Here is a 13,677-nt window from a genome sequence, read left to right as displayed (position 1 = left end):
GAACCCTTGAAAGGGAGTGACGGGGAAGAAAAATAGAAAAGCGCGGTAGTGACCTCTTTTGTAGTATTAACAGTCACTAAAAAGAGGAGTTATTTTTATGCTCTGTATGAAGAGTCGCTTTGTATCAGGCGCCAAAGGATTGCGCTGTTCAAGGAAGTTTTAGGAACGTTTTACGCTCACGGCCTTACGGCGCGTACCCATGCGAACCGTTACGCTGGTAACGATTAACGTCGAGGGACAGTCCTATTTAGTCATAAAGGGCATCAAAACTGATATATTGGAAGGGATACAGAGCCGTAAGAACTCTGTAAAAAGTCATGGCTACACGTTCAGAATGCACTGTTTTTCTGTACTGAAATAGGATAGGGGCGTGGGAGCGTGGTTCTAAGCAGCGATTCGTGTTCGCTCTGCGCTATCGAAGCCGCTAAGGTTGCTCTGGAGGTCGCCCGCGAGTCTCAAAACGATCGCCTTCGCACGGACATGGGTCGAGAAGCGAGGATGGGGGAATGGAGGCGGTGCTGAGCGGCCAGAGATCGTTAGCGCGTGGACTTGACCCCCGTATTTTCCAGCTGCTGTTGGAAGATGAAGTCGATCTGCACGCTACACGTACAAGCAATGGCGATTCTGCTCTCCATGTTGCGCTTCGGCGACGCAATCAAACTGCAGCGGTTCTTTTCGTTCGTGCTGGCCTAAGTTTAACAGCAGTCAATCTGCTCGGTCAACGTGCGATCGACTGCGCACGTTCGCCAGCACTACGCTTCGCTGCGAAGAAGGAGGCAGGTCAGCGCGACTTTATGATCAGCTACAGTCATGCTCACGCACCGTTAGCACGGAAGATTCGAGACTCGTTAGAGCGCCACCGAGTGACAACTTGGATCGACACTATGGGACCTACTGGGATCACTGATGGCTCCGTCTGGCGTCAAGAGATTGCTCGCGGGATCCATAGCAGTGCTCTTGTATTAGCTGTACTCACGAAAGACTACCCACAGTCACAATGGTGCATGAAAGAACTCGCTTTTGCCAAAATGCAGACATTTCTGTCGTGGCTATACAATGCGAGGATATGGAGATATCTGAAGAGCTACAAGTTTACCTGTGGACCCGCCAAGTGATTGACTTTCGATCGGCAGTTAAGCACAATAACGGTGTAAGTTCTACAGGAGATGATGCTGATCTGCAGCGGATGGCGAGGAATAGCTCATATACAGTTGACACTGACTCACATGAGGGGGAAGTGTACAGTGAAGATGATACTACGAACGTGGTGGTCAATATGGTGGGCAAGTGCGTCTTAAGCAACCTCGAGTTAGCTCCGAACTACAATGACGAGGCCTTTTGCCACTGCTTAAGGATGCTACTGGACGGTATTCAAGATCAAATCGAGGAGCATTGTGCACGACTAGCTCGGCGCCAGTTGCAGCAGCAGCAACAAGCACAACTTCCTGGTCATGAGACTGATGCTACTGTTAGCGGAGACGCGTCACGCCATGGAAGCCGTCGCAACGAGAGTGAGTGTTATCCGGAGGAAGAATACAGAGCATTGTGTGGAATGTCTACGGATCATGATAAGCAAAGCGAGTGTGAAGAAATCGACACGTCGAATGCAGCGATCAGCTTCCCAGAGGGCCACTGAACGTGCCACTTATTCGGCCATTACGACGGATTGACTCATTGGCTTCGTCTCTCGCGTTCACATCCGGTACAGACTCTTTCGTCTTTATTGCGCATGGTGATATCCACCGCTCATTGTGTCTACGCCTCCAGAAATCGTTGCTCAAGCAGGGAATACGCTGTGTTGTGGATCAAACAGTTCCTGCGGTACAATATGCGCATCGGCCGCAAGATACTGTGAACAGCGATGTTCAAAGCGGCGGCTTCGGCGCAGATTTGAGCTGCATTGAGCAACCAGTGGCTCCTTTACCTGTTCAAACGCGGCAATTGGCTGCAAAAGATGCCATTCTCGCCTGCTCTGTCGTCTTAGTGCTGTTGTCTCCGCTGTCTGCAAATTGCGACCTTCTTGCTGATCAATTGGCTTTCGCAGAGGACCGTGGGAAGTTGCTGGTGCCTATTCTCCTATCGCTACACAAAGTGGATCTGGCCAAGCGCTACGCCTTTTCACGCAGTATGGTGCACCACTTTAATATCTCTCTGGGCTTCGAGCAGAGCCTGGAACAACTTACCAACTATTTAAGAGTACTCCCTCAATTACCCACCGTTTGCTGGGCTCTCTAGTCGATATGAATAAAATATGACATGCAAAAGTAATACTGCTGTGAACAGTTTCCTTACTGGGGTTGAAGTTGGCTTATTTAACTTTCGGATTTGCGTCTGTCACTTTTGATTTTGCTGTATCAAGTCACAATGGATTTCTTGGATTCCATTCGCGGGGCCGTTTTGAAACAAATGGAAGAGGAAGCTGTCAACATGTTTTCAAGCGTAAGAGACTTTCGTGAATTCATCACAATGACACACCCTGCAGTTGATATCTGCGTGACACTGAGAATGTGTTGCCTTCACGTGGAGCGTCTTGAAGGTACTAACGCTACTCGTGTAGTCTTGGTCGACGGAAGGAGATGTGTGGAAGTCAACACAGCCTTGAAGGCAGTTGATGATTGTATAGGCTATCAAGACAAACGCGATGTGGTGCAGGTGACTGTTTGGGATTCAAAGATGTCGAACGCTTTCGCTGGCGATTCAAACATTGTGTTTCACGTTGGAGCTATGTACGTTCTTAATCAAGTCGAGTATGTCGGATTGTACGATGGCATCGCGAAGGGCAGTATTCAGTACGAGTATGGCAACTTGGATAAGATCAGAGAGATTGCGCCTCCCCTCAAAAAGCGCACGTCTTGGTGAGGGTCATACAGCAGCTACAAGAATCAACTTGACCGACAGCAACAGCGTGATGGCGTTAATGATGAAGACTCGGGGAAACGATCAGACCATGTTGCTGGTGCATCAGCAATTACTATATGGTATTCTTCTTTTCAGTTAAAGGATAATATAACAGAGTTGTTGCAACGAAATACTATGAATTTAATTAATACTAATTGGAGCTACTGTAGACATGAGTGTGGGAGGAAGTAAGCACAGTTGTAGCATGAAATTGTAGATATGGAATATATGAAGTAGATCAAAATTAAAAATATATATATAACTATATAATCGTGCAGGATTTGGAGGCTAATGACTTCTTCGGATACGTTCGTTGGTAAATCAGCTAATGGATATGTTGAAGTTGCAGGAGCGGAATCAATGGCTAAATGAAGTCGTATCGCATCTCTTGGATACGTTGATGGTTCAATAACTAGAATGCGCGCAGGGTTTGAAGGCTAATGAGTAGGAATTAAACTCAATTTTACTATAAAAATGTAGGAAGGCATCGTACTAACAAACTAGATAGATTAGGGGCGTCAAAATAAATGTAAACGGTGTAAAATTGGCAAATAGACACAATGTACCAGGTTTGGAGCTGGAAACCATTACGTGGATCAAGTGAAGGTGACTGTATATCTAGAAACGTTGGTGAGGATGCGTGCGGTGTGGCAGGACGGTGCTGTCGGTTGAAGTTTGGCTGGTAGATCTAGAAGGAGTCGCAAAATGTAATATGGACTCATAATTAATGCCCCAACTTCAAATTCATTAATAATGCAGTGATCTCGTATGTATGGTATCTGTGCTAGGCAATGACGATGGACATCGAGTACTGGGCAGTGTCATGCAAGTGGGCTACACAAATAAAGTCTAAGATAATGGAAGAAGCGGTAGTGATAGTGATGGCGTTTTGAATAGCATTTCTTCGGATAAGTTCGCTAATGAATCAGCTAATAGATTTGTTGAAGATGCAATGGCTAAACGAAGTTGTATCACATCTCTTGGATACGTTGACGTTTCGCTTCGAACGATCGAGCCAAAATTCCAGTAATATTTGGTGCGGGAATGCTTTAAAAATTACGAGAATTTTTTTGTCAGAATTTGTGAAGTTGCTCGTAGACTTCAAGCCAGAGTGGTTTACAGAACTAAAGGAATTGGCGAGGAGGAAATGTGTGTAATATCACAATGAAAGAGTTTGTTTGCAAATTAATTATAGTCACCCTTTTGGTTTGTTCGAATATAGCATTATTTTACCTTATCCGCCGCGTACAATGGCAGTAGGACGTGGGTATCTTGAATGGGACGGATGATTCGTGCTGGCAGTGCTCACTTTTAGTTTTGCTAGCGACGAAGCAACGCCATCGCACAATTTCACCACATACAACTATGAATCTGCTAGAAGCTATCAAGAACGACGTCCTAAAGCAGAAGGAAGAAGAAACGTTGAATCAATTCTCAACTGTGGCGAAGTTTAGAGAATTCATTTTGGCGTCGCACCCAACTGCTGATGTAAGCGTTACGCTCAGCCTGTGCTGCCTTCAATCGGAACGACTTCGCGGTGACCATGGAACTCGTGTTACGCTGGTCGACGCCGCGCAACGGGAAGTGTTCGAGCCGACAGCAAATGCCCTAACCGACTTGACACCTCTGAAGCGCAAACCGTATCTGGTTCAAGTGACGGTGTGGGATGCCAAACCGACGAAGTGTGTCAATGGCAAGCGCAATATTAAGTTTGAACCTGGTGCCGTGTACAAATTTTCCCATGCCGATGGCGTTGGTTTCTATGCTGATATTGCAAAGGGGAGCGTTCAGTACGAGCTCGGTAACAAGTACAAGATTTTCGAGGTCGAACCACCACTGAAAAAACGCAAGGTGGCCTGTGAGATCTCACCACAACACTTAAAAACCAAGGCTTACGAAGCGGAAGACAACACGAGTGCGATGAGTGCCATCCCGACTGACAATGATGTGGTGATGGCATCGGAGAGCAAGAGCGAGGAAAATCATCCAACAGTGGCGAAGCGCAGCAAGCGCCACACCTGAACAACAGCCAGGTGCGAAACGTGCAGTAGCAACTGCCCAATTTTATATTTCGTGAAAATTGGCAAAGTTGTTGTATTGAGAGCTGCGATTAGCATTTACAAACTAATTTGCCTTCATAGGTTCGTAGTGTAATGAATAATAGCACAATAACCACCAAATAGAAAGCAACTTTTAGCCACAAAACGAGTGTAATGAATACAAAAAAATAGTTTACTTTGGTATTCGCTGTGATGATATGCGATGTTCGAATTGAAATTGAAGTAGTAGTTTTAGGTGTGATAAAGCGCCAATAGATTTAAAATTTGCTCACAAAGATCCTGGTAGCAGCTCCAAAGGGGTGGCACCAGATCTAGAATGTGAGGGATCAAAAGAGCAGTTATACTGGAATGAGAGCCGTCATATAGGATTTGGATTACGTCAGGGCAGATCCACGGGTCCTGCAATGAAACAGCTCAAGCTGGACGAGTTCTTTCTTCGAGGCGGGGGTGAAAACCAACATACGCGCGTGAGGCAAGGTCCATATCAAGTAGGTGGTGAATGTTTGTAGCCCAATTGACCAGAATTTCTGACAATAAATACTAGGTGTACCGAAAACGTTCCGTGTTGCAAGCATTTGCGGAGTTTGAAGACGTGGCGCAAAATGTATACGTGTGTAGACCTCGTAACAGACCCACGGTAATGTGAAAGATGACACTTTACATTTAACTTAGAGTACTAATTCCTATACGTTTTGATATTTGCCTAGCTGGACATATCATACTGTAAGTGTCAGCCTCATGCTGACTGGACTTTGACATGTGTTTCAGGTTGTGAAAATCAAGCTGTGCGTGAAATTGGCAATTTCTGACTTGTTTGCCTGGACAAGTACGCGACTAATGAATTTTATAGACACAAACAGAGTGTGTGGAAGGCCACTGCGCATCAAACTACAAATGTGGGAACCAACGAATGCAACGTGGCAGACATGCAGAACTATCGCTGGCGTCCCTACCTGGCAAAGGCATCTCTTTGATGGCGGACATGCCAATCGAGCGTGATACGTTGATAGCTCAGTACGTAGGCGAGGTGATAAGTCGAGCGATGTATCGGGAACGTGAAGAAAAGGTAAGATACCGTTTAGGTGGTTGTAGTTTGTGATTTTACTAATTCTGGTACTATGCTTTGTAGGAAAGTCGGCGCTCCCCCCATACGTATGGTTTAGCTGTGAATACAAATGAGGTGATTGATGCACGCTTCATTGGAGGAATCGCCCGATTTGCGAACAATAGTTGCTCGCCATATTGTGTTGTGGAGCGCTGGGAGGTCGGTGGTGAGACCTGTTGTGGAATATTTTCCGTCACCGCTATTAACAAGGGAGAAGAAATTACCATCAAGTACGGAAGGGCGTTTGTACGAGATCGGGTAAGCTAAGTGCCTGCTTTTAATGGTCCCTACTCGAAACTCTAACTGTTTTTTTTTCTAGAATCAAAAGCAATGCTTTTGCGGATCTACAAATTGCACAGGATTCATGTGAGTTGACCCAGTTCAGGAAATAACGTTAGTATTGTTTTAGTTAATGTACAACTGCTGCTTTTGCATTTGATTTTTAACTTCCGCCGTAGCTGCTACATATCGACGTATTTGCTGAGGTAAATTTAATTGTAGATCGAATTTACACGGGCTTATAATATAATAAAACGTGTATGTTACTACGGCTTACGAGCACTTTGAAGGGCAGTTGGAGGTTGGGAGTAAATGTAGTTTTTTTCATTGCTGATATTTTATGTTATTGTTGCTGTAGAGTAGTTTAAATATGTACAATAAGGAAGAAAACAAGGAGGAAGATGCGCCCTTGAAAAATGAAATCTTTTACGACTATAAGATCAATATGGAACCATGGGCGTACCGTGGTACCCTACGCACTTTTCGATCTGGAGCATCAACGTACATTTACTTCAACGAACACAGGTGAAGTAGCCTGTCCTAATTTCGAGTCGAAATATTTGACTCCAAGTCATTAAACGATTTGAGTCGCAATGGTTCGTGCTACCAAGAAGACGCGAGCTATGAAAGCGGCCAAGCAAGCCAAAGCAGCACTACGCGTTATACGTCGAATCGCGACTCGTATAGGGACCACCCAACAACACACACCTAATCAACACGCCGAAAGACTCAACGAGGTAGAAACTGAGCAAATGAATGCTCGATTAACACGGCACGAAGAAACAAAGCGGAGGAATTTAGACTCTCAAAGTCTCCCCCAGAGCAAGCGTCGGAAGCGTAAAGACCGTCTCCTTGATGCTAATGAGGCTGCCAATCATGTGAACGACAACAAAGGTATGCAACAAGACTGGTATAAACTGTTACGGACAGTGACTAACTCTTGTCATTTCACTATTGCAGATTTCTTCGACGCCATTGACGCACCCTTGACTCGAGTGTGCGGAAGTTGCGGAGAGGTTGCGAATGCGTATAATTCAAAGTTAAAACTATTCGACCCCAAATCAATATTCTTTTCACCTCTGTGCAACGCTGAAGGAGAATAAAAAATAGTTCCCGAAGGGCTTGTAGGCGATGCTTCTAATGAATGCGTTCGTGACAGGTTACTAGCTGGTGACTGTAGCAACAATAAAACAATGATATGGCTGTGTGATAGATGTAATAGATCGCTGACGACACGAAAAACACCAAAATTTTGCCGGAGTAGTGGCTTTAGGATCGGAACAGTTCCGACTGAACTGGCTGAATTGAATCGAATAGAGTCAAGGCTGGTTGGACTAGGTATTTCCTTCACTACGTGCGTAAATCAATACAGAGATGGCCAAGAATTTACTCGCGGAAATGCAGTCAACTACTGGAACGAGCCGGCTAAAATGGTAAAAGAACTTCCTCGACCACTGAAAGAATGTGGAGTTGTGTTACTTAAATCACAATCGGATAATACAACGAACTATTTTCGTGTGCGGCCAGTTTTGGTGAGGCGCGCCTTGTGCTGGCTGATAGCGAATAACCCGCTTTATGAGCACATTCAAATTTCAGAAGATAATCTTAGGGAACTCGATCAAAACATCAACCAGGAAATACCAAGTATACCCATCACGGATGATGATGTCAGCGAATTACTAGGATCGGTAAGCCAACTAAACAGGGAAAAGCAAAATTGTGGGCCTAGTAGCAACGGTGTTGAGGGGCCGAGTTAAGACGACGTTTGTCAAAAACTTAATCCAGATACTCACTGTATGACTGGCCAAACTTGTTCCGGTGTCCGAAATGAGAGTGAATCTGAGGGAAAACAGAGTCATTTAGCTACTACTACTACGAGTTCGAATGGCAGTGAAAATGAAACGGATATTCTTGAAAATGTGACTGAGTCATTTGAATTAGAAGTGAACCAAGACGATCAAACTGAAATGGATCATATTCTTAATTCGATAGGAGCCGATTCTTTAGAAACTAAAATCCCGATTGAAAATATGCACCGTAGAACTCATACTATTGATGAGTACAAAACGAAACAACTAATGCAATGTTGCTTTCCTACTTTATTTCCAGACGGTTTGGGTGGTTATCACCCTCTGGAATTCGAAACTAGACATCACGAGTACAATCTAGCCGAATATTGTGCTCACTTGATGAAGTGGCACGACCGGCGCTATGTTATCCACGGCAATTTTAAATTCTTCTGCATGAATCTAATTCAACGCCGTCAAATTGACGGTTTAGTTCGACGAATTCGCTATTCTGAAACACGTGCCGAGGCAATGGAATTAGCCGGTTGTGGAAGAACACAAGGAGAAAGCCGCTCCAGTAACGAAAAGGAAGAACTTAGTGCCGCTATGAACGTTTTGAAATCCTTAAAACCTTACTTTAAAGTTGTGAGAGGTAGTGGACTATACTGGTCGAACGTACGAGAAGACCTAATGTCAATGATAGGAAATCGAGTATTGCCAACGAAATGGCCTACTTTCTTTTTAGCACTGAGCGCAGCGGATACGATTTGGCCAGATTTCGCTCGAGCATGCAATCCTGCATTGACACTGGAAGAGTGCAGACAGCTCTCGTTTAATGAACGAAGGAGGTATCTAAATGAGAACCCAGACATTAGTGCCCGTCATTTTAACAGAAGATTTCAAGCATTCTTCGATAACATTTTATGCGGGAGGTCTAAACCTTTAGGCGAAATTGTAGATCACTTCTGGCGTGTAGAATTTCAGCAACGAGGCTCTCCTCACATACATTGCTTGCTGTGGGTGAAAGATGCACCTGACGTTTTAAAACTATCAGAGACGGATGATGGACAAGCCGAACTAGCTGATTCTGTAGATAAACACATATCAGTCCTAACGAAGACGCTCTCGGAGCTTAGTTCGTGCCCATGCTCTGCTTGTACTGCCAGTACAAGTGACATTCTGGCCTTAAGACCACTACATTATGGTAACAAAGAGTGGAATTGTGATTTGGCCAGACTTGTTCAGCGTGTGCAGCAGCATGAATGCCACGCAGGTTCTACTTGTAGGAAGAAAGGCAACGAATGTCGTTTTGGATTCCCCAAGAGTTTACAACCTAGAACTGTAATTGAGTCGAAAATGAGTTCAGATGGCACACCTTCCTTGAAAATCCACTTACAACGTGAGGTGTCCACTATTAACAATTATTCACCGCATCTCCTTTCGTGTTGGCGTGCTAATATGGACCTGCAACTAATTGGAAACTCCTACGGAGCTGCTGAATACGCAGGAGCGTATGTAAGCAAAGCAGAGCCAGATACACTTCGATTTCAGGCGAGTGATTGCAAAAGCTATACAACGGAGTGACTCAAATCTTCCCTATCATTCGATTCTGAAGCGAGTAGCAAATGCGACTCTCGCGGTTCGCGAGGTTGGTGCACCGGAAGCTATATACATTCTCCTTCGCAATCTACCAATGCATAGTAAATCCCGCTCAATCACCAAAGTCAAGGTGATGCGTCACAGTACCCGTTACTATCGCGTTGAGCCGCAAACCTAGACGACCTTGTTGCCTTAGCAAGTACACCAGAGATCGAGACTATTCGAATTGAGCCTATCAAGAAAGCGTACATGAATCGCCCGGACAATGATCATTTTAACGCTATGACTTTAGCAACATTTCTAGAGACTTTCGAAACGATTGAGTCGATACGTAAAGTAGCATCCTCCGATGATCTGTACGAGTGTATGAACGGTGAAGGGTGGATCAAGAAACGCAAGAAAGCCACGGTCGTGCAAAAGACACCCTGGATACGACCCGATTCGTCGAACCCAACTTTCTGTTTCTCCGAAGTATTTTTGTATGTTCCATGGCGGGAGTTATAGGAGCTTCCCACAACCGATGATGAAGCAATAGCACGCTTTTTTCAAGCTCAAAATTCGCTGCTGGATGCAGAGTTGAAACACGAATCAAATGCCAAGTTAGCTCGGCAGTATCAATTAGATTTAATAAAATCCGCTCGTAGCGAATCAAGTATAACTGCCCTGCCTCCGTCTGAGTATGTGTTTGTATCGAATACTGATGGAGAAATGCTAGAACCAGAGCCGATGGGTGCGGTAGAAACCTCAGTAAACCAAAATAAACCGATGGAGTGGAAAGCCAAACACACCTACACGTCTGCCATCATTGATAAAGCTCGTGACTTTTTGAATGGATCACTAAAGCCATGGGTGAAGAAGAAAAAAGAATCTCGATCACTAGGAACCAGCTTTTGTCAAACTGGAAATTTGAAATCGCACTATCAATACCCTACTTCGGATAACAAAAATCTAGTTAATACCGAAAAAATGGCTGAATCGCAGTGGATTCCGTTTGCAATTGCAATGGAACAATCGAGAAGACGGTTTACATGTATGCTGGATAAATCTAAGTGTAAGCCTCTCCAAATGATTATAAACGGTGAAGGTGGCTCTGGGAAAAGCTGGCTAATTCGCCATATAGTGAAGGACATGCACAACGTATTTGGTGAACATAAAGCTACGAGACGGAAATCAAAACGGGAACTACTCCTAGCTCATCAAGGAACTGCTGCATTTAACATAAAAGGAATGACACTGTGCTCAGCTTTCTCATTTTCATCGTTTTCAAAGTCCTCATTCTCAATTCCCTACAAATCTCTAACGGACTCGAAAACGGGCCCAACAAAGCTGAAACGATTGCAGGAAGAATATAAAGACGTACATCTAGTTATTATTGATGAGTTTAGCATGATATCCTGCGGCATGTTATATTGGATTGATAAAAGAATGAGAGAAATATGGCCAAGCAACTCAAACGAGCTTTTTGGTGGAAGAGATGTGTACTTTACTGGAGATTCTGCTCAATTAGACCCCGTTGTCCCAACTTCACTATCAACACCCCTTCAAAAGATTTCAAACCAGGTTCAGCGACGTGGGAAAGAAATATGGGATAGTATTGAAACGGTGTGTATGCTAACTAGTCAAAATAGAGGAGCTTTAGATCCTGACTGGTTTAGCGCTCTTCGTCGTCTACGTAAAAAATCGCCAACCCAGGATGACATTGATTTCTTCAACTCCCGTTCAGTGCAATTTGTTGGAAAACCCAAGTGGATGGCTAATGCCAAACATATTGCATACAAAAATATAGATGTTAATGACGCCAACGATCACAGTATAGTATCAGCTCATGTACCGATTGTGCATTTAACTTCGCAGCATTTCGTTCAACAAAAACGTTTAACGACAAAACGAGACATACCTGCTGGAACCGCTCGCGCACTTCTAACAGACGCTCAAACAGCTAACGCTGATCATGACAGAGTGGTGCCTAACAGGTTAAAACTGTGTGTTGGTGCACCTATAACACTTACCTACAACATTGCCCAAGCTGCAGGTCTGTGCAATGGTACAAATGCGATCGTTTATGACTTCTTTTTTGTGTCGGGAAGCGATCTACCATCGTGCTCGTTCAAGTCACGGACCCGTATATCGGTCCTTCCCTACTAGATGAAGTACCAAATATCGTTCCAATACCACCAAAAGACGTTTCTTGGGGAAAGGCATCCAGTGATCTTCGCGTTGTTCGAAGGGGAATTCCGCTTCGATTGGCTTATGCTATGACAGTGCATAAGGTACAAGGGCTTACATGCTCGTGTGTGGTTTTTCACTCTAATGCAATTCCAAACATTTCGTTTGCATACGTAGCCCTTTCACGTATAACACATCGAAATTTAATAGTTATTACACAGCCGCTGACACTAGAACGACTCACAGCTACTCCCGAGCAATTAGCAATTTTCCGAAGTGAGGAGCAGCGTGGTTTAAAAGCTGTCCCCAAACGACGCTAGCTGCTTCGTCGGTGGTAGACAGAATGAAAGCGGTGGCGCAAGCCCACAACAGCACCATCACACCAAGATGATAGGAAGGTGAAAACTACGAAAAATGGCTTTCGAGGCGCCAAAACAGCTCGTAGCGCAACGCAATAGAAAAAGACAACTTTGTCGCCCCGAGAACTACAAGAGGTGAGAAAGCTTGTGATTCTGGACAGCAACGAGGCTTTTTAACATGCTTTGTTTTAGGGACTCCAATAAAGCAATTTAATATTGCTGCAGTAATGATGGCTGCGCATACCTGGGTGGAAGCAAGATTCTAGTGCTGTACTTCGAAGGACTTAAGTAAAACTAAGCTCTTCGGGTTGATCGTGACTGCTGGCAAACAAGGGCTACGACACGAACAGGACATGGAAATTGAGTGAAGATTCAAATAAGACTATGAAGTCGTTAGTCTAACTAAGTGGCGTCAATGTAACGTCACCAAACAAAAAAAGTTTAAACAATGTAACCAGTGCATCCACAAGCGTTCATTCGCACTGTATCAACTACTGGAGTCTGCGTATTAACGGGGCTATGACTCGTTGTATTTGCAGTATCGGCAAGAATACATAATATCGCTGGGCAATTAATGAAAATGTGATTTTCAACTCGAAATAGAGTTTTACTACATGTATGTAAGAGCTCTGCTTGGTTTGCTCTTTCCTGCAAAAAAAAATGTGCAAGTTTGCCTGTATGAAGTGCAAGTTTACGTCAATTTTAGATAAACCGTCTGTAGAACAATATTCACCTTGAATCAAAATAATTTTTATTCCTATGAATTATTGTGTTCGTAGTACTTTAAAAATCGTAAGAGCATATCACAGCACGCGAAGAACACGTAGTAAGCTCCCATGCCTCAAATACTGACCGTATTGCCAGCGTCAGTTTCACCACCCTGCTCTAATGCAACAAAGCCATTCCACAGTTAGTTGACGTAGCCGCTTACATGATGATCTTCAAAGAATAAGCGGCGAGTACGTACTTGTTGGAGCTGGTGGCGCAGACACAACATAGGCGCGCTGGGATGAGGTGACGTTATTCTGGACTTGAGATACCGGTAGCATTACATGCTGAACTTGAGAGACTGCAGTAGCACCACCTAAACTTCCTGGTGCAACCACCACAGAGGCCGGCATCATAGACTGTTGCTGAGCCGTGCATAACGGCAATGATGCCCCAATCTGTAGCGGAACTAGCATGTAGATCATTTGGGAAGACTGCACCAAAGGAGAATTGTGGCACAGGCAAGGCGAATGTTCACGATGCGTCGAAACCTCCCCGCCTAGGGCAGAACCTGCATTCTCGTCTTCACGGATTGATTGCCCTGATGATTTCTCCTTAACACCTTCGACAGCACGTGGTCGCTGAGCGTTGCTCACCGCAGGTACATCCAGCTCGACATGCTCCACAACTACGTTATCACGGCTTGTGCTTGAACA

General features: G+C 44.5%; 1 protein-coding gene across 1 annotated transcript; it reads left to right on the top strand.

Moving 5' to 3' along the window:
• Positions 1-5,868: 5,868 nt before the first annotated feature.
• On the top strand, positions 5,869-6,330 carry PITG_12923 (SET domain-containing protein, putative; the record flags this gene model as incomplete). The annotated part of the gene is made up of 2 exons (XM_002900433.1): positions 5,869-6,013; positions 6,122-6,330. 2 exons carry the CDS (start codon positions 5,869-5,871, stop codon positions 6,328-6,330), a joined length of 354 nt encoding a protein of 117 aa, XP_002900479.1.
• Positions 6,331-13,677: the final 7,347 nt, after the last annotated feature.

This window comes from Phytophthora infestans, genomic scaffold (assembly GCF_000142945.1).
Source record: "Phytophthora infestans T30-4 supercont1.25 genomic scaffold, whole genome shotgun sequence".
Classification (NCBI taxonomy): Eukaryota; Oomycota; class Peronosporomycetes; order Peronosporales; family Peronosporaceae; genus Phytophthora; species Phytophthora infestans.
The sequence above is the reverse complement of the archived record's forward strand: the minus strand, read 5'-3'. Positions and strand labels throughout refer to the sequence as shown.